Source organism: Jaculus jaculus, chromosome 9 (genome assembly GCF_020740685.1).
Source record: "Jaculus jaculus isolate mJacJac1 chromosome 9, mJacJac1.mat.Y.cur, whole genome shotgun sequence".
Taxonomy (NCBI): domain Eukaryota; kingdom Metazoa; phylum Chordata; class Mammalia; order Rodentia; family Dipodidae; genus Jaculus; species Jaculus jaculus.
In genome coordinates this window covers 86812894-86833948 of record NC_059110.1, presented here as the reverse complement: position 1 = coordinate 86833948, position 21055 = coordinate 86812894, and the positions used below count along the sequence as shown (strand labels likewise).

Here is a 21055-nt window from a genome sequence, read left to right as displayed (position 1 = left end):
GAGGGTCACCCCACAGGCCTGGCCTCTGTATCATTGAAATTGCTTCCATGTAAAGACTGGGCCTGTCGGCCGGGCATGGTGGTGCACGCCTTTAATCCCAGCACTTGGGAGGCAGAGGTAGGAGGATCAACATAAGTTTGGGGCTACCCCGAGACTACATAGTGAATTTCAAGTTAGCTGTAAGCTAGAGTGAGACCCTACCTCAAAAAAACAAAAAATAAAAAAAAAGAAAGAAAGAAGGAAAGAAAAAGAAAAAGAAAAACAATGACCGGGCCTGGCCACCTCCTAGCTCCCCTCTCCTCTCAGGGCATGCCCAGTTACTGAACAGGGTCACCTAGTGTGTAGACACAAGAGACCAAGCACCCAGGGCTCCCAGGAAACAAGAACCTTGGGAAATCAGTTCATGAACGAGAAAGGCTACAGACTCGCCTAGGGCCCTACCTGGATCACTTTTCTCATGTGACTCTCCTGCTTCTTCATTCACTTCACCTATCAGCGTGCACCTTCTCTCTCTTTCCCTCTCACTCTCATTCTCTCTCTCTCCCCCCACTTCTCTTTCTCCCTTTTACCCTCCCCCTTATCAGATAGGTCCCAGCCCAGAGAAGGGTAGGAGTGGATGGGGGTGGTGGACCTGGGGCTGGTCACCCCTAGACCCCTAGACGTTGGTCCTCATTCTCATCGCAGCCGGCTTTCTTCGAGGCCAGGACTGGGTGATGGTGTCGCTACTCCAGCCACAGTCTGACGTCACACTGCCAGGCCCCACCCGACTGGAGGGCGAGTCCCAAGGGGACCTCATGCAGGCTCCGGGCCTCCCAGGCTCCCCTGCCCCACAGAACGTAAGTACCTGATACCTAGGCCTGGCCTTAAGACAAACGTTCTGGGTGTATGGGCAGTAGACAGATCAGCCCCTCCCACCCTTCCAGGGACTTCCCAGGGTCGACTTTGAGGCCCGGAAGTTTCAGATGTGGGGTTTTGTTCATCAGTTTAGTTTGGGGTTCTCCCAGGGTAAGTTATGGGGCCCCATCAGCCTCAGGGGTCCCCCACATTTAGAAGCAGTATGTCATTATCATATTGGGGTTCCCATGGGTAGCCTATGGCTTCTCCATCATTTAGGAGCTTGTGAGCTTGGCCACAGAGTTACAACAGCACAGAGCAGGATCCTGAAAGGTCCCCTCGTCTAACCTCTACTCACAGGCTCTCTGTTCTCTGTTTACCCAGAAGCATGCCAACTTCAGCTGTTCCTCATTTGTGCCTGATGTCCCTCCAGAAAGGGCACCCTCCCTGCCGCCTCACAGTCCCAACATCGCATCGCCAGGCCCCGAGCAAGTCAAGGGCCACTGCACAGCCGGGCCGGGCCCAGGGGCCTTCCACCTCTCGCCTTCAGACAAGTACCCAGGCTTCAGCTTCGAAGAGTGCCCAGCGGGCAGCCCGGGCGGCTTCCTCAAGGGCAACCATGTGCCTTTCCACCCATACAAGAGGCACTTCCACGAGGGCATGTTCCCTGAGCCCCAGACAGCCATGGCCGTGGACGGACATTCCTTTAAGACTCCGGGGGTGCTGGAGGCCTTTGAGGAGATCCCTGTGGACGTCGGGGAGACCGAGGCCTTTCTGCCTGGCTTTTCAGCAGAGACCTGGTGCAATGGGATCCCGTACTCCAGCCAGGAGCACAGCCAAGTCCTGGTGAGTAGTGAGGTACCAGGCAGGCGTGGAGGTCCATGCCTATAAACCCAACATTCAGGAGGCTGAAGTAGGAAGCTCACTCTGAGACCAGCCCACCTTGTACAGCAGGACCCCGTCTTAAGACCAGAGTGCCCAGGGAAGCAGAGTGGGGACCTTCTGGCTCCGGGCCTGGCCTATGGGTCACCTGGGCAGGGGACAGATGCTAGTCTGGTCGGGCACAGAGGGGGCAGTGGGAAAGCATGTCAGGAAATGGAAGCTGGCAGCTTCCCAGAGGATTCTGAGTCAAGATTCCAGAGGGTGACTTCTGTGTTTGTTTAAGTGTCAAGAATGCCCAACCAGACCAGCACGCCCATATGCAAATGTGAGAAGGAAAATACATTCCAGAGGACCAGAGAAAAGGTTTAGGGAGGGGCTTCAGAGCTCAATCCACTCCCCCACATCAGCGGAGTTGACAGACTTTATAAAACCAAAAGCGTCTGCAGGCCCCTTTCCAGCCCTGTCCTGTTGTTGTTGCAATTGTTTTGTTTTGTTCTGGGGAGAGAGGAAGGCACAAATTAGCTATTTTACCCAAGGCTGGCTTTGAACTGTCTTCCTGTCTCAGTATCTCTAGCACTGGGATCACACGTGTGTTCCTAGCCCTGTCCTATGTTCATGTAACTGCCTTGCACACACCTTAGAAGGTCAGTATGTCCTTGCACAGCCAGACCTGCAAGTCTAGAGACCTCAGGCAAGTCCCTTCACCTCTCTGAGCCTTGTGGGAAAAGTAAGATTAAGGGTACCTGCCTCATAGGATTGTCACTATAGAACGCAAAAGGAGGCTTGCCTCTGACTCCCCGGCTCTGGCCTGAAGTTCCGGATGCAGTGACAAGTGGGCTCAGCGGGCGCTGTGCCTCCTCCAGATGCCCGCCAGCCCTCTTCGCCTCCTGCTTTCAGACAGGCCCATCCTACTCCCAAGCCATTTCCAACAGAGGGAGGAAGATGGGGAGGGAGGTAGGCGGACAGCCATCAGGTGTGGCCAAAACGGGACATTATTCCAGTTCTGGAACGCCCGCGGTTTCTTCTGATAGCTTTCTCTCGGGCCCTTGGACCTGGCTGTAGTCATAAGAAAGCCCCAGCGACTGTCCCTCGGGCCCGCTCCGCACAGCTGCCGCTCATTCCGCCAGGCGCTCTGTTTTACGTCCTCAGTGACCCCCGCCGTCTCCATCTTGCAAATGAGGACCTGAAGTTGATGGGTTGAGGCCACAGCACTTGCCAGGATGTCCCAGCCTGGAAGTGGACAAGCTAAGTCCACCCTTCACGGTGAAGAACAGTTCCACCCACAGATAACTCTCTGGGTGATCGGGCCACACAATTTTTCTTCTTTGGGCTCGGCCCATCATCTGTCAAATGAAGGGGTTGGACATCCATGCCTGTGGCCCTTCCAGGCCCGAGATTCTGTGATTATGGAAATCTCTGCATCAGCAGCCCTGGGGCACATCCAGGCAGCGGTCACAGCTAATTCGCCCCTCTGGACCCAGGTGCTGGTTTTCCAAGGCCCCTGCCAGGACCTAGCTACACACTCCTGCTGTCCCCATTCAGGGCACAGTCCTGTGCCAGGCCCCGAGAGAATCAACGTGGGCCTTGCAGAGAGGCCGCCGGTCCTGCCTCAGCTTGTGTGACCACTGTCAAGTCTCCCCCGCTTGTCAGGACAGCACAGCCTGCACCTCTCATTTGTGGAGTGTGGGGAGCCGTAGCCATTCCAGCCTAGCCCTACCACATGCTGAGTTCCCTTGGGAAAACCTCTGTCCTTCTCTGTGCTCTGCTCCGTTTCCAAGAACCCGCTATAAGAGAGGGTAGGAGAGGGAGGGGTTGCTTTTGTGTAAGATTCAAGACAAAGGAAAGAAGGCGGGAAGCCTGGCGGGCGTGGTGGCGCATGCCTTTAATCCCAGCCCTCGGGGAGGCAGAGGTAGGAGGATCGCCGTGAGTTCAAGGCCACCTTGAGACTCCATAGTGAATTCCAGCTCAGCCTGGGCTAGAGTGAGACCCTACCTCAAAAAAAAAAAAAAAAAAAAAAAGAAGGAGGAGGAGGAGGAGGGAAATAAAATAAGACCACCTGCTTTCTTGCTCTTCCAGCAGGGGTCAGAGGTGAAAGTGAAGCCCCCCGCTCTGGAGAGTGGCCCTGGGATGTTCTGCTACCAGCCTCCCCTGCAACACATGTACTGTGCCCCCCAGCCGCCCTTTCCTCAGGTGGGTCTGGAGCTCTCGGGAGGTTATGTGGGCATTGCTGTGTGTGGCGTGGTGTGCACAGGGAAGGGAGTGCGTGTGTGAACCTGGACGGGCAGGTAAGGGCAGCAGGGCCCTGAACCCGCACCTGGACCATGGAGTTGGGGACACAGTGGTTAGGAAAGAAACTGATGCACTTCCCTAGTGGTGAGCAGGGCCCCTCTGCCTGGGGAGTCTCAGAGTGGAGCTGAGATAGGAATCAAACAGCGGAAGGACAGGAGCCACCCCAGACACAAGGACAGAGAAGAAAGGGGTGTGTGGTGTGACACACAGGCTGAGCAGGGCAGGAAAGAAAAGACTCCCGTCTAGGTCACACCTTGCTGCGTGTCCTTGACCTTGGACTTCCCCCTGGCTTTCAGCAGGTGGGCACCAAGTGTGGCACTGGAAGCCTCCCCACCTGGAACGCTCTAAGTCTGCAGCACGTTTGGCCTTTCTCCACCTCACTGCCCAGTTCAGCCCCTCCCAGATGGACATGATGCCAAGGAATTACCCCACACTGGCAAGGGATGCAGGGTTGTTGCTTTTTTTTTTTTTTAAGAGAAAGAAAAGAACCCCAGAGCAGCCAGGCATCTTCCCTAGAGTCACCGGGCAAGACAGAGCAAGTGGCTGCCCAGTGCTCAGCTCCATCCACCTGCAGCCTGGCACTCAGACAGGCCGTGCCTGTGGAGCAGGTTCTGCTCCTGGCTCTGGCATTTGGCCCTGATCCTGGCCAAGCCAGGAGGCAGGCAGGGGAGGAGAAGGGTCAGGTGGCCTACTCTGGGTGGGCGGGGAGGGGGGAGACAGGGTGAAGCAAAGGGACACATGACACGAGGGGACATCCTCCCTTCTGCCTGGCTGCAGCCGCTGAAGCTTTCCTGGGGCTCCTGGTCTGACCATCACCCCGCGCGCCCCCCCCCATGTAGGGGTGTCCCTGAGGCAGCCTGTCACACCAGGAATTCCACCACAGGATGGGCTGCCAGACCTTAAATGGCCTCGCCGTGCCTGGCCCTGCTTTTAATGCCCTCCGCAGTCTGTGTCTTTCTCGAGCAAGATGGCCGCACCCAGGGCTTTATGGAGCCCTGAGAGAGGGTGACTCAGGCACTAAGTGTCTCTCGGTGACCTGGAAAGAGCCCTTCAGCCTGGAGCAGCTGGGGGAGCCCAAGCCTCCTACCTCCCTGCCCCCATAAAACGCCATCAGGCACCACGGCCACTCCCTCTGCCGTAAAACCTCCTCCTCCCCCCACCTGCCCACCAGGACCGGCTCTTTCAAAGAGCCACTGAAACTCATAAAAGGTGGCCGTGCCCAGCAAACGCCCGGGCTGGACATCCCGCTTCCAGCCCTGCGCTCCAGGAAAGGCACCGAAGGCCACGAGCCCCTGCCTGGAGGTGCGGGCTGAGGGCTGCGCTCCTGACCCACCACCGTGGCAACCAGGCCTGAGAGGAAGGAGCCTCTGAGAGCCCCAATTCCTGACTGTGATCTCCCCCGGGCCCAAGATGTCCGCCCACCCCACTGTGCATCTGCCAGATGGCTGTGGGGTTGTGTGTGTTATGTGGTGTGTCTGTGCATTATGTGGTGTGTGTTATGTGGTGTGTGTGCGTATGTGTGTGTTACGTGGTATGTATGGGTGTTATGTGGTGTGTGTGTTATGTGGTGTGTGTGTTATGTGGTGTGTGTATGTGTGTTATGTGTGTTATATGGTGTGTGTGTTATGTGGTATGTATGTGTGTTATGTGCTGTGTGTTATGTGCTGTGTGTATGTGTGTTATGTGTTATGTGTGTTATATGGTGTGTGTGTTATGTGGTATGTATGTGTGTTATGTGCTGTGTGTGTGTGTTATATGGTGTGTGTGTGTGTTATGTGGTGTGTGTGTTGTGGTGTGTGTGTGTGTTATGTGGTGTGTGTGTGTTATGTGGTGTGTTATGTGGTATATGTGTGTGTTATGTGGTGTGTGTGTGTTATGCAGTGTGTGTGTGTTATGCGGTGTGTGTGTTATGTGGTGTGTGTGTGTTATGTGGTGTGTTATGTGGTGTATGTGTGTGTTATGTGGTGTGTGTGTGTTATGCGGTGTGTGTGTGTTATGCGGTGTGTGTGTTATGTGGTGTGTGTGTGTTATGTGGTGTGTGTGTGTTATGTGGTGTGTGTGTGTTATGTGCTGTGTGTGTGTGTTATGTGGTGTGTGTGTGTTATGTGGTGTGTGTGTTATGTGGTGTGTGTGTGTTATGTGGTGTGTGTGTGTTATGTGGTGTGTGTGTGTTATGCGGTGTGTGTGTTGTGTGGTGTGTGTGTTATGTGGTGTGTGTGTGTTATGTGGTGTGTGTGTGTTATGCGGTGTGTGTGTTATGTGGTGTGTGTGTTATGTGGTGTGTGTGTGTTATGTGGTGTGTGTGTGTTATGTGGTGTGTGTGTGTTATGTGGTGTGTGTGTGTTATGTGGTATGTGTGTTATGCAGTGTGTGTGTTATGTGGTGTGTGTGTGTTATGTGGTGTGTGTGTGTTATGCGGTGTGTGTGTTGTGTGGTGTGTGTGTTATGTGGTGTGTGTGTGTGCAGGAGAGGAGGGACATGACAGTGGGGGACAACATGGCCCAGTATGTGGATAGGTGAGGGCGCCCCCTTGGAGAGGCTGGGTATGTGGCGATCACTGTCCCCTTTGACCGCTACAGTTCTCACCAACTGGCAGCAACTACCCTGTGCCCTACCTCGGCCCCGCTCACTATCCATACCAGAGGATCGCATCCCAGGCCAGCGCCGACGGGCACCAGCCACTCTTCCCCAAACCCATCTACTCATACAGGTACAGGTCCCAGCACCCTTGCGGGGAGGCGGGGGAGAAGTGCGGTCCCCTTGGAGAAACTGAGGCTTGGATCCTCAATGTATAAGGGTCGTGTGAGGAGATAGAAGACATACCCAGTGACTTTCAAGGATGCTGGAGAGAAGATTTCTCCAGGAGGGCAAGGAGGGGACCGATTGTCAGTGACCTTTGGTCTGATTCTGAGGGAATCATGTCTCTGGTTGGACCCTGCAGATGCTGGTATCTTGGGTAGACCTATAAGTCCTGCTCCTGGGTCCCAGCATCTGGGTCGGAGTTTAGCAGGGATGAGGGATGCTCGCTGCCTTTCTCCTCTGCCTTCTCCCTCTCTCTAGATTAAAAACAAAATGGGCCCGCTTTATAATTTGCCGACTATGACAGTCTGCTTATTCATCTGGCAGAAAGAAAAGTCAAGGGTCAGCAATTCGGGTTGTTGGAAGGTTTAAGTAAGAGAATGTGGGCAGGGCAGTTGGCTGGCACCTTTGGGGTTCAAGAAGTGTTGGTCCCTTTCCACTGTTCAGCCTCTGCCCAAAAGACTGAGAACATCTTATCATGGCCGCCTCCATGTAATGATGGGATGTGTGTGCGAACCTCATCTTTCCCACAACTGTGACGCCGCTACTGCATTTCTTCATCTCAAAGCTGAAGAAAGCGGGGAGTGGGGTGTAGCTCAGTTGGTAGAGTTCTCTCCTAGGATGCACAAAACCCTGAGTTGAATCCCCAGGTCTGCAAGTATGGTGGTACACACCGGTAATGCCAGGACTCAGGAAGTACAGGCACGAAGATCAGAAGTTCAAGGTCATCCTCAGCTGCATAGAGAGTTTGAGGCTAGTGAGACCCTGTCTCAAAAAAAAAAAAAGAAAGAAAGAAAGAAAGAAAGAAACTTTCATCCCAGTGCTCGGGAGGCAGAGGTAGGAGGACCGCCATGAGTTCAAGGCCACCCTGAGACTACATAGTGACTTCCAGGTCAGCCTGGGCTAGAGCAAGAACCTACCTCGAAAAACCAAAAAAAAAAAAAAAAAAAAAAAGGAAGTAATAGGTAATAGGCCAGATGTGATGGTGCACGTCTTTAATCAGAGCACTTGGGAGGTAGAGGTAGAAGAATCCCTGTGAGTGTGAGGCCAACCTGGAGCTACCAAGTGAATTCCAGGTAAGCCTGGGCTAAAGTGAGGCCCTATCTCGAAAAGGCAACAACAAAAAATAAAATAAGATAAAAAGGAACAAAGGAAATAAAAGCTCAGAAGAGTTCATGCTCTCACCTAACCCTACACAGCTAGCGTGTGGCTAAGTCAGATAGCAATCTGGGTTCTCAGATCCTGAAAGACCCTGGAATATTTCAGTGTCAACCTCACAGAGCCTCTTAGTGGCGGGCGGTTCGGGAAAGAGGAAGCCTGGTCAGAGATCCAGACTCTCAGAAACTCTCTGTGTCCTCAGCATCCTCATCTTCATGGCCCTTAAGAACAGTAAAACCGGAAGTCTTCCAGTCAGTGAAATCTACAACTTCATGACAGAGCATTTCCCTTACTTCAAGGTGAGTCTGAGAGCCATCCCCACAAAGGTGGGAGAGAAGCTGGCTTGGGAGCCAGCTGGGATTTGGCCCCAACATGCTGTCCCTTGTGTGTACTGTGAATGGAGCTCCCAAAGGGTTCCAGAGTTGGGGGGAGCCTGGGCAGAACACATGCCTCACCTGTAGCAGGCCCTGGGGTTCTATCCTCAGTAGCAAAAAGAGAGAGAGAGAGCTCATTCCAGGTTACACAGTGGCTAAAGGCAGATCTTCTGGGAAGTGGGGGGGAGGGGGGAGAGAGTCGGGGGAGACGTCAGTCCTGACATACTTCAGAGAGCAGCCACCTATCCCGTGGTCTTCCAGAGTGAGATTAGCATTGGCCTCTGTGGGCGGCAGGCCACGGCAGTTGTGCCTGAAAGTGGGTGCGGGGATCCCACAGTCTTTGGATGTCCCAGAGACCCAACTGGCCCTCCCACAACCCCTGCGCAGCATTCATTCCTCTCCTGCACGGGAAGGAATTCAGGGAGCTCAACCCAACTCCCTCCCAGAACCACTACAGCAACAAGAGGGACGCTGGGAGGGCATTTGGGCAAACTGAGGCATGGGATTCGGATGTGTAAGGGTCATGGCAGAGGGTGGAGGGCTTACCCAGTGGGTTTCCAAAGGGCGCTGGAGAGAATATGCCTGCATCAGGGGAGTGGGTAGAATGGATCACTCCTGGCCTTTCAGCTAACCGGGGCGATTCATGTCTCTGGGTTGACTCTCAGATGCTGGTGCTTTTAGTGGGACAGGACAACTGTTCTTTCCAGATGGGCAAACCCATCCCTGTAAGGTCACACAGCAGGTGGACAAGCTGCTGGGCTAAGTTTTTTGGCTTCACGTCCCACTCTCACAGATGGCTTCTTCTGGGGGTGGGTGCAGGAGAAACCCCAGCTTGCGTTTGAGGAGTGCTTCCCCCCCCCACACCCCCACACACACTTTCACCCTGGTAGATGCAGTTTCGTCGGCTTTGGCAGAGTGGAAACTGAGGCCCAGGCAACACAGTGAGCAGGAGAGGGTGGAGAGCTTCCTGGCCCACTATTTGCCCAACTGACCTGCCTGGGGACAGTTTGCAGCTGGTGGTCATCAGGCAAGTCCGGACCTGCTGTGTTGCCATCAGACAGGGGGTAGGCAAAGGGGTCTTCTTAGAGTGGCCTGGACAGATTGGAAAAGTGTGCAGGTCCACCCGACATCCAACCTTCTGGAAGGCAGAGAGAAGCATAAAGCCCACATGGGCGGCTCCTCGACCTCCCAGACTGGGCCTGAGCTTCCCTAACCCCAGAGCTTGGTGCAGGGTCTTCCCAGGCTTCCTTGTGCCAGGCCAGAGAAAGGGAAGCAGGGCCCTGCCCCCCTCCCCCTCCTCTGGGCTTCCTTCCCTGCCCACTCCTGGCCCAGCCCCTCCCTGCATCTCATCTTCCTGGCTTAATTATTTTTTCTGGGAGCCGTGTAATCCCTGTTTTATGGGGCTGAAGAGTGAAGAGGTCTGACAGCATTTTTTTTTTTTTTTTTTTTTGGTTTGGTTGTTGTTTTTAGCCAGTTGCATCACTCCCTCATGCCTGAGTTTACATCTGACTTCAGAGAGAACCTCTGTGAAGATGGAACGGCCCCCCCTGGGGCGGGGTGGGGGAGCACAGGCCCTATTGGGTGAACTGGGCAGAGCCCTTTATTAAGGGACAGAGCTAGAATCTGGGCCCTGTCACTGACTCCTTGTAGGATATGGCAGGCCCTTTCATCCCTGGACCTCAGTTTCCCCCTCCGTCACATGATTTGCTTGGACCAGTTGGTGCATAGATTACCTCTGAGTCATCAGTTCCCCTGTGTTCCTTTCCAAGGGATGAGTTCAAAGATTTCCCCACCTCTCCATCTCTCATTCCCCGTTTTAGGGGCAAAAACTGTGGGATCTGGGGTGGGTAGCACTCATTCCCACTCAACGGAAGTGGGCGTCCAGTAGCTTCATGAGTCAGAGATGTGGGACTTGAGGAAGTGTCCAGCCACTGGACATAATTGTTAGTGCCGGCTACCCCTCTTCCAAACAGGAAGTGGCTGGGGTGAGGGCCTTCCTGGCATCCAGAAGTCACAGGTTTATGGGGCCATAAAAGTCCCCAGTGCCCATTATCTCTGCCCATGGGGCGACAGGGTCTTAATTCCTCATGGAGACTGATGTGGGAGTCAAAGGCTGGTATGGTGGCTCAAGAATCCTTCCTAGTGACCCTGGGAAAGTCGGGGGTCACTCCACCTATTCCCCCCACACGTGGCTAGCTGGACCCAAGAAGGGCTCCAGCAGCTTCAGCCAGCATCCTACAGTGACGCTGGCATCAGAGCCCTGTTCTGCTGGGTGTGATTCAGCTTGGCTGTGCCCTGGGGCAAGCGAGCTGAGGAGGGAGTGGCCGTCCCTCATTAACCAGAGAGGACGGGCTGAAAGGGAGAGGAGTCAGGGGACAGGGCCAAGGAGTTGCTCCAGTCAGAGTGGTAGCTGTACCCACGGCCAGCCTCCGCTGGGCCCGGGCGGTCACAGAGCCTGGACCTGAGCCGGAGGTGAGGGGTGGGAGGTCCACAGCACCCCCGCCACCGCCTCTCACCCAACTGAGTCAGCTTAATGGTTTTTACAACCCTCCCTGGGCACAATTACTGCACTGGTGGCATGACCAGGCCTCCTAATGGGTGTTTATTCTTTTGGCACGAGCACCCCCTGCCTGAGGGTTGGCCTCCCCACCAGGACACGCCCCTAGGGCACACTCACTCGAAATCACACCTACACATTCAGTCATGCACACACACACACACACATATCCAGAGAGACGTTCTCACACACAGTCATCCTTAGGGACCACACATCCTCACACTCAGGAGAAGTCAGTTCACAGACCCGCTAAGAGGTGCCACTCATACTCAAGAGACCTATCTGGAGACTGGCACATGCTCACACTCACTGCCTGCCTATGCAACAGTACCGGATCTACAACCGAATTTATGGACAACAGGTGCCCACACCCAAACTCTCACCATCTCATTTTCCTTCTTCTGCCCAGTTTGCACCAGAAGGAATGAGGCCAACCCCAGGGGAGCGGCATTCTGCAGTTTCACCTCAGTGCCCCCTTTAAAGCTGGTCCCAGAGACCTTGAGATAGTGACCTCTCTCTTACTACAAAGCGGATATATAGGCCAGAAAGTCCACTAGGCATGTCTTGTTTCAGAGGCCTCTAAGGTGCTTGACAACCATCCCTTTAAGATAGGTCAGAGAGCTGAGATGATGGCTCAGCAGTTACAGGAGCTTGCTTGCAATGCTTACCAGCGTGGGTTTGATTCCCCAGTACCCATGTGTAAAGCCAGATGTACAAAGTGGAGTTTGTAGTGGCAAGAGGCCCTGGCACGTCCATTCCCTGACTCTGTCTTTGTCTCTCTCTGCTCACAAATGAAGAATAAATAAATAAATAAATAAATAAATAAATAAATAAATAATGGGGGTCGGGCGTGGTAACGCACGTCTTTAATCCCAGCACTCGGCAGGCAGAGGTAGGAGGACTGCAATGAGTTCGAGACCACCCTGAGAATACATAAGTGAATTCCAGGTCAGTCTGGGCTAGAGTGAGATCCTACCTCAGAAAAAACAAAAAATAAACAAATAACAAAAATCAATAAACAATGGATCATAAATCAGCCACAGTGGTTCATGCCTTTAATCCCAATACTCCAAAGGTTGAAGCTGGAGAATCGTCATGTGTTTGAAGCCAGCCTGGGCTACATAGTGAGTTCCAGACCAGCCTGAGCTTCAGAGTGAGAGCCTATCCCTAAGAAAAAGGGATTCAGGGGCTGGAGAGATGGTTCAGAGGTTAAAGTGCTTGCCTACAAAACCTAACGACCTAAGTTCAATTCCCCAATACCCACATAAAGCCAGATGCGCAAAGTGGTGCATGCATCTGGAGTTCATTTGCAGTGGTTAGAGGCCCTGGCACATCCATTCTCTATTCTCTCTCTCCCTCTCCCCCTTTCTCTTTCTCTGCTTACAAATAAATAAAGATATTTTAAAAATAATAAAAGGATTCAGCTGAATATCTCAGCACTAAGGAGGCTGAAGTAAGAACATCACCATGAGTTCAAGGTAAACCTGAGGTCACAGAGTAAGTTCCTGGTCAGCCTGGGCTACAGTGAGACCTTCCTTTGGAAAATTAAAAAAAAAAAAAAAAAAGGATGAACCAGACTTCTCTGAAAGGTCCAGTCCAAGGATAAGATAGGATGAAGACAGGTTTAAGACTTTAGATCAAAATCATGTTGGAGAGGTGATTCAGTGGTTAAAGGCATTTGCTTTCCTGATAGTCAGGGAATGATTCCCCAGTATCCACGTAAAGCCAGGTGCACAAAGTGACCTATGTGTCTGGAGTTCGTTTACAGGAATGGAAAGCCCTGGCATGCCATATTTTACTTCTCTCTCTGTCTTTCTCAAATATGTATATTTTTTCTCAAATATATATATTAGATGCTGGGAGTGGTGGTGCATGTCTTTAATCCCAGAACTTGGGAGGCAGAGGTAAGGAGGATCACGGTGAGTTCAAGGCCACCCTGAGACTACATAGTGAATTCCAGGTCAGTCTGAATCCAAACCCTAGAGAGTGAGACCCTGCCTCGAAAAACAAAACAGATAGATAGATAGATAGATAGATAGATAGATAGATAGATAGATAGATAGATCAGACGGACGGACGGACGGACGGACGGACAGACAGACAGACAGACAGACAGACAGACAGACAGATAGATAGATAGATAGATAGATGATAGATAGATAGGGAGAGGAGAAGAAAGAGAAAGATTTTAGAGGCTGTGAGTGGTGGTGCACGTATTTAATCCCAGCACTGGGGAGGCAGAGGTAGTAGGAGGATCTCCATGAGTTTGAGGCCACCCTGAGACTACATAGTAGATTCCAGGTCAGCCTGGGCTAGAGCAAGACCAGACCTCGAAAAACCACGCACACACACACACAAAGACTTGATAAAAATAACTTGTACTCACATTTGCTGCCCACCCTTACCCACTACTAAAGAGTATTGGGCATGATCTAGGTGCCGAGATGGATGTTGAACATCAGCGTGCACAGCAGTCTGTGCCAGGTTGGTGAAGGAATGTTCTAGAATCCAGACCTGGAGCCAGCTCTTGTTGCTGGAGCCCAGCCTGGATTCTTGCTTTGCCCTGCTCTGCAGACAGCACCTGATGGCTGGAAGAATTCTGTCCGTCACAACCTGTCCCTCAACAAGTGCTTCGAGAAGGTGGAGAACAAATCGGGGAGCTCCTCTAGAAAAGGTTGCCTGTGGGCCCTCAATCCTGCCAAGATCGACAAGATGCAGGAGGAGCTGCAGAAGTGGAAGAGGAAGGACCCCATTGCTGTGCGCAAGAGCATGGCCAAACCAGGTGAGGCTGGCAGAGCCCGCGAGGGGGCGCTGCGGGACCCACAAGCCAACAAGAAGCCGGACAGAGCTGAAGGAGGGTCCCAAGGCTGGGCAGGTTGCGGAGGAGGGAGGCCTCATGGTGTCTTTCTCTTTTGGGCCTTTGCAGAAGAGCTGGACAGCCTCATTGGTGACAAGAGGGATAAGCTGGGCTCTCCGCTGCTGGGCTGTCCGCCCCCCGGGCTGGCAGGTCCGGGTCCCATCCGGCCCCTGGCGCCCCCAGCTGGGCTTCCCCAGCCACTGCATTCAGTACACCCAGCTCCAGGCCCCATTCCTGGCAAGAACCCCCTGCAGGACCTACTGGGGGGTCATGTGCCCTCCTGCTACGGGCAGACATACCCACACCTCTCACCCGGCCTGGCCCCTCCTGGACCCCCACAGCCATTGTTCCCGCAGCCAGATGGGCACCTTGAGCTGCGGGCCCAACCAGGCACTCCCCAGGACTCGCCTCTGCCTGCCCACACCCCACCCAGCCACAGTGCCAAGCTGCTGGCTGAGCCTTCCCCGGCTAGGACCGTGCACGACACCCTACTGCCAGACGGAGACCTTGGTACAGACTTGGATGCCATCAACCCTTCTCTCACCGACTTTGACTTCCAGGGTGAGCTGGCAGGGTTGGGGGGGCGGGGGTAGGAGAGGAAGGGTGGGACAGGCATGGAGAAGTGCTCCTGGCCATATGGCCCCAACCTCTCCAATTCTCCAGGCTGCCGCCTGCTGGCGGCTGGGCTTCTGGCCATCTGCAGTAGAGGGCCAGGAGAGGAAATCAAGCTACCTGATGGCTCACTGCCACCCAGGGCATAGGGTGGAGTGTCCTTGCGCCCCTCTCCCTCCTCCCAGAACTCTGAACATGACCGCATCATCAAACCACTCAGTTCTGACAGATCTGAGAAGAACCTGATTGTGAGGGACTGGCAGGCTCCACATTCCCCAGAAGTGACATTGTATCAAAGTTCATCCTTGGCTGCAGGAGACAGACGCTCCTTGAAGAGCTGGGCTGGTTCTGGAGAGATTCCGGGATAGAGAGCCAGGGGGAGGATCTATCCATTCCTCTCCACCTAGCTTCTGCTCTGCAGGCAGCCAAACCTCGCTCCTTTCCATCCTTCCTCTTTCCATCTAGGCCCTGCCCCTGCCCGTCTAAACTGCAGTTCACCCCTAGGCCCTTTACTGGTCACAGGAGGTTTGCAGGAGGTGATGATCCAGGCCTCATCCTATTAGGAAAACTTTCACACACATTCTCATCCCAGGCCAGCTGTTGGAAGCAGCGGGAGGTGGCTGCGGAGGAAGCCGTGGACATGTGGGGTTCTCTAACCCTCTACTCACAGGACTGGGCATGTGGCTCAGGAGTAGAGTGCTTCCCTTGCAGGTTCTAGAGCCTGGCTTCAACCCTCAGCACCAGGAAGCAAAACAAAACCCCTCAGTTAACACACTCAAGCTCCTATGGAGCAGCATCTTACATGCCTTCTTTCTTTCATCTGGGCCTATGGAATAGGAAGGAAAATTAAAACGTATTCAACAGAAGCACAAATAGAGTGCTAACCACTCAGGATCACTTGGCCAGAAAGAGGAGGTGAGCTCTGGAACCCAGGCCGCCAAGGCCAACCCAGCTTGGTCAGGTTTTGTTCCTGTGGAGTCTGAAGCCTACGGCAGCCTCCCTAGGCCTGCTGTGAGGCCGGTCACGCAACAGAGGGGGAATCAGGTGGCCTCACCATTTTCTCTCAGAGTCAAATGTGTGTCCTGGCTCTGTCCCCATCCCCTGGGTCCTACAACGGAGAAGATCCAGAGAGCTGGGCCCATCCACTTCATCAGGTCTAGAATTGCATTGTGGGAAGATCCTTGATCTGCTCGGCCGAACCGCCTTCCTTGAGAGACTAGGCAGAAGCCTGAGTGAAGAGTTCCTGGGGGCCCCCCAAGTGTACAATATTTGCATCAATCTTTCAGATCGGTGCTTCTCAAATTATTCTTCTTTTTTTAACTTTTATTTATTTATTTATTTATTTGAGAGAGAGAGAAACTGGGCACCCCAGGGCCTCCAGCCACTACAAACTCCAGATACATGCACCCTCGTGACCATCTGGCTTACGTGGGTCCTGGAATATCGAACCGAGGTCCTTTGGCTTTGCAGGCAAACACCTTAACCACTAAGCCATCTCTCCAGCCCTATTCTTCTTTTTTTATTTGAGAGAGAGAGGCAGGTAGAGAGAGAGAATAAGAATATGGACATTCCAAGGCCTCTAGCCACTGCAAATGAACTCCAGATGCATGCACTACTACTTTTATGCATCTGGGTCCTGGGGAATCAAACATGTGTCCTTTGGCTTTGCAGGCAAGCACCTTAACCACCAAGCCATCTCTCCAGGCCTGGTTCTCAAATTCTTGATCCTCCCCCGTGCACCCTACAGACAGCCGCAGGGGTCACCTTCTCCTTTCTCTTTCTCCCTGTGCTGCCAGGGAATTGGCATCTTGACCAACATCTACCTTCAAGGTTCCTCTCTGCCTCTCTGCTCCCAGTAATGCTTATTCTCTCCTCTGCTCCCTCCAATAGGAAATCTGTGGGAACAGCTAAAGGATGACGGCTTGGCTCTCGACCCCCTAGTACTGGTGACCTCGTCCCCCACGTCATCGTCCATGCCGCCTCCCCCGCCACCTGCCCACTGCTTCCCCTCAGGGCCCTGTCTGTCAGAGACTGGCAATGTGGCAGGTGAACTGGCACCGCCAGGCAGCGTGGGCTCCGGGGCGCTGGGAGACGTGCACCTCAGCACTCTCTACTCAGCCTTCGTGGAGCTGGAGCCCTCGGCCCCTGCGGGCCCCCCTGTGTACCTCAGCCCTGGCTCCAAGCCCATGGCCCTGGCTTGAGCTGCGCCCAGTATCGATCAGCTCCAGCTCTTGCCTGGTCTGCAAGTCCCGGCTGGCTGCCCACATCGGGCTCGCCTTAAAGGTCAAGGAAGGAAGACCCTACCCATCCCACTACACCATTCATCCAACTTGTTTGTTAGCTGGTAGCTGGAAGGTAGAGGTTACTGCCCAGGACACTGCCCCTCACACATTTCTGCTGCCCAGTGGGCCAGCTCCTCAGGGCCCCCAGAGAGCAAGTGTTGGGGCAAGAAGCCAAACGCACTCTTCCCAGTGCTGGTTCATCCACACCTCATCTCTCATGCACACACACACACACATGCACACGCACACGCACGTGCACACGCATTGACATGCCTTATATCCGGAGGAATCCGTACCACATCACAGAGCCTGATTTCATTTCGGGGACAGTTGAGAACTAAGAGCTTTGTTTACCAAAGCTCAGGGCCCCGACGGCAGGTCACATAGTTCACCAAATCTCACTCTGACTCCCGTATGCTCTGTAGGCCTGGCCCCTGCAGTCATGTTCGTTCCCAGAAGCCCCCTGTATTTATTCTCCCATCTATACCCCAGCAGCCAGGAAGGACTCCCCCAGTGTGGTCTATGGACCCCCCCCCAAGGGGAACCACTATTTAATAATAGCAGCTCAGCCAGGCTCTACCCAGCTTCAGCGCGCACTCCGACCGGCCACGCCCAGGGGGACACACAGGAGGGGCAGCCTCCGCCCCCGGACCAAACTGAGCCCAATTCCAACACAGAGTGTTTGGAAAAGCCCTTGCCCTCGGAAACTTGAATGCATCGTCCTCTTCTCCTAACCCCGGGTGTGGGAAAGGTCCCCTCCACGTCACCAGCGTTGCTCTTTCTCAAAGAGAGGTTCACGTTGTTCAAACTCCAGCTTACTAGTTACTGCTATTGTCTCAGGCAGCCTGGACATCCAGGGAATCGAAGCCTGGTACAGCTGAGTTGGGGAGCCCTAGCGCCCGCCCCCCTTCTGCTTGGCAGACTCAGAAAATCCAGGAAGCACAGAAGGTATCCCTGAAACAGGGCTGTGACTGAGGCGCCCACTAGGCCCCAGCAAGTGGGCTCTTCAGTCTGCTCTGGGCCTGGGAGAGACAAGAACCTCCAAAGGGTCATATGAGGCTCAAGCAGATCCCTCAATGGCCTACCTGTCCCCTGCCCTGGAACAATAAAGCAAGTGCCTGTGGTCTCAGCTGCCGACCTTCATTTTTGCATCTCCTCTCTGCAGGCAGAAGGGTTAGGTCACAGTGGTCACAGGTCCCTTGGACCAGGGATGCCATTCCCTCCCTTAGCCAGAGACGGAACATTTCCAAAACTGGGAGGCAGAGGCAATAGGCAAGCAGGGCCTCCTCCCAGGGCAACCCACAAAGATGCAAATTCGAGGCTGCCTCCTTCGAGAAACGGGTAGGACGCCCTCCCCCAGGTCCTACTGACACGCGTCCTCTGCCCTCCTGAGGCTCCTGAATCTCTTCACATTGCCCTGTCAAGGCTGTGACTCCTTGCCACCATCTGGGAGACATATGCTTCGTCTGTTAAGAGCTCTGGGTTCCACAGGTGACAAGAACAAAGCAGAGACCGGCGCCGTATGCACTGCTGGCCCTGGAGGGTCAAGAGCTCATTCGGTCCCACTTCACACCACCATGCACGTGGATCAGTACAGTCTTACAGTTCTGCCTCCAGAGGAATGTGCCAGATGTGGGAGGAGCTAAGGGCATGGACGTGCATGTCAGGACTCAGAGCAGCTGCAGGTGGATCATGACTCAAAAAGTTCTGGGGGGCCAAGCGTGGAGGTCAGCCAACACCCACTGAGTTCTACAAAGGATCCCCTAAGACCCCATCCCACATCAGTGCCTTCCTTCCTGAAGCTCTAGGCAGGGCTTAGGGCTGGAGCCAGGTCCAGGGTAGGGTAGGGCATGAGGGAAGTTATGCCCATCTGACACACCCAAGAAAAATGGCCCACCTGCCCCACCTGGCCCTGGCTGTCTAGGAAGAGGAAGACGGCTGTCTGCCAAACTCTCTGGTAATGTAGCACTGAGCTCTGGTCAACCCTTGCCTGTGTCTTGATACTCAGGTCCCCAAGCACAGGACAAGTGTTTCCTAGGAGAGCACTCTTGGGACCTACTTCCTCTACCTCCAGTTGTCTGAGCCTGTGAGCTCAGACAAAGCTACACCATACCCTGATGTAGGGACCAAGCAGAGGACATCTAAGGGGGGGCCTCAATCAGATCTCTGCCCCATGGACCAATTCAGCACAACTGCACATGAGCTGACCTCAAGATCAGAGTCATCAAGTGGCGAGCAGAGAGGACTTTGGGTGTCATTGTCAGGGTGCTTTAACCAGACTGGTCCTCCGGCTTTAAACCTGGGCCTGGAGCTGGGGAAGAGGCTCAATGAATAAAGCTGTTACCACACAAACGCAGGTACCTGAGTTCGAATCCCAAGAGCCCATGTAAAAGCCAGACACTGTACATAAGCCCAGGGAGGTGGAGATAGGAGAGTCACCCAGAGACTCACTGGCCAGCCCGCAGGGAAAACAAAAGTGAGCCATGAAACAAGAGAACCTGCCTCGCTGGGTGTGGTGGCGCACGCCTTTAACCCCAGGACTCAGGAGGCAGAGGTCAGAGGATCACCGTGGGTTCATGGCCACCCTGAGACTCCATAATAAATTCTAGGCCAGCCTGAGCTAGAACAGAACCCTGCCCTGAGAAACCAAAAAAGAGAGAAAAAGAATTTGCCTCAAACAAGGTGGAAAGTGAGGACCAGCACCTGAGGTTGTTCTCTGACCTCCACAGCGACACACACACACACACACACACACACACACACTTTTCGCCACACTCCTGTTCATATGCTGCCCTCTGCTGGTCACAGGCACACATCAGGTGTTTACCAAGGTTTAGGGCAGGAATGGATGGATGCAGGGTCACAGGCCTGGTGTGGGGGTACAACCCTGTAATCCCAGTACTTAGGAGGTGGAGGCAGGAAAATCAGGAGTTTAAGTCATCCTCAGGTACATACCAAGTTTGAGGCCAGCCTGGGCTATGTGTGTTTCCCAAAAACTTCTAAAACTGGCTAGAAGTCACTGGGACTGTGTGTATGGGACCTTACTCATCGGTAGTCTCAACTTTCAAGAGACTGAGGAAGAGGATCATGTGTTTGAGGCCAGACCTGACTACATAAGTGAGTCCCTGACTCAAAACAAATAAGCATCCGGGTGTGGTGGCACACACCATTAATCCCAGCACTCGGGAGACAAAGGTAGGAGGATCACTGTGAGTTCAAAGCTAACCTGGGAATACAGAGTGAGTTCCAGGTCAGCTTGGGCTACAGTAAGACTCTACCTCAAAAAAATAACTAAATAGGGGCTGGAGAGATGGCTTAGCAGTTAAGGCGGTTGCCTGCAAAGCCAAAGGACCTCAGTTTGATTCCCCAGGAACCACGTAAGCCAGATACACAAGGGGGCGCATGCATCTGGAGTTCGTTTGCAGTGGCTGGAGGCCCTGGTGCACCCATTCTCTCTCTCCCTCTCTCTCTCAAATAAATAAATAAAAATAAAGTTTAAAAGTTTAATAAATAAATAAACAAAAACTTAAAAGAATTCAAGAGCCCATAAACTTGAAGAGAAAGTTACATAGCATCATTTTTACCTGAAATTTAGCATGCCTTTCCACTAAGGATATCAACAACAAATCACAATACATTTTGCTATTTAGCTCTTTCGTGATTTTGTTATTAGAAATAATGGCAGAGAGGCAGCAGACCCTTTCCTTTCTGCCTCCTCACTGAAAAATAGGCCTCTGTGTGCCCACAGCCTGGAATCTGGTGGCCGCATGCGCATCAGTGCCCGTGTGGACTTTCCTCATCAGACACGCTGGCAATGACACCAAAATGCAGAGCTAGAGTCAGGTGTGGGGGCGCACACCTTTAATCCCAGCACACGGGAAGCAGAGGTAGGAGGCTCACTGTGAGTTCAAGGCCAGCCTGAGACTGCATAGTGAATTCCAGGTCAGCCTGGACTAAAGTGAGATCCTACCTTGAAAAGAAGAGAAGAGAAGAGGAGAGGAGGGGAGGGGAGGGGAGGGGAGGGGAGGGGAGGGGAGGGGAGGGGAGGGGAGGGGAGGGGAGGGGAGGGGAGGGGAGGGGAGGGGAGGGGAGGGGAGGGGAGGGGAGGGGAGGGGAGGGGAGGGGAGGGGAGGGGAGGGGAGGGGAGGGGAGGGGAGGGGAGGGGAGGGGAGGGGAGGGGAGGGGAGGGGAGGGGAGGGGAGAGGGGAGGGGAGGAGAAGAGAAGAGAAGAGAAGAGAAGAGAAGAGAAGAGAAGAGAAGAGAAGAGAAGAGAAGAGAAGAGAAAAGAAAAGAAAAGAAAAGAAAAGAAAAGAAAAGAAAAGAAAAGAAAAGAAAAGAAAAGCAGAGCAGGGCTAGCACATCTTGGTGTCCTTATCCAGTACGTGCAAGACACTGGCAACATTATCGGCAT

At 53.6% G+C, this 21055-nt stretch overlaps 1 protein-coding gene across 3 annotated transcripts; it reads left to right on the top strand.

Moving 5' to 3' along the window:
- The first annotated feature begins 713 nt into the window (after nt 1-713).
- Foxn1 (forkhead box N1) lies at nt 714-16563 on the top strand. 3 transcript variants are annotated; one of them, XM_004664607.2, is made up of 8 exons: nt 714-836; nt 1222-1680; nt 3793-3906; nt 6585-6715; nt 8165-8261; nt 13468-13675; nt 13820-14311; nt 16253-16563. In XM_004664607.2, the coding sequence occupies exons 1-8, from the start codon at nt 714-716 to the stop codon at nt 16561-16563; spliced, it is 1935 nt and encodes a 644-aa protein (XP_004664664.2). The 3 variants fall into 3 exon arrangements, with proteins under 3 accessions (XP_004664664.2, XP_004664662.2, XP_004664661.2); XM_004664605.2 differs by having other exon boundaries at nt 1219-1680; nt 3796-3906; XM_004664604.2 differs by having other exon boundaries at nt 1219-1680.
- The last annotated feature ends 4492 nt before the right edge of the window (nt 16564-21055 follow it).

Excerpts from the sequence above, each read along its gene's own strand:
- Foxn1 (XM_004664604.2), top strand. The coding sequence starts at position 714 with ATGGTGTCGCTACTCCAGCCACAGTCTGACGTCACACTGCCAGGCCCC. Across the intron at positions 1,681-3,792 it reads AGGAGCACAGCCAAGTCCTG|CAGGGGTCAGAGGTGAAAGT; the intron begins GTGAGTAGTGAG and ends TTGCTCTTCCAG. Across the intron at positions 14,312-16,252 it reads CACCGACTTTGACTTCCAGG|GAAATCTGTGGGAACAGCTA; the intron begins GTGAGCTGGCAG and ends TCCCTCCAATAG.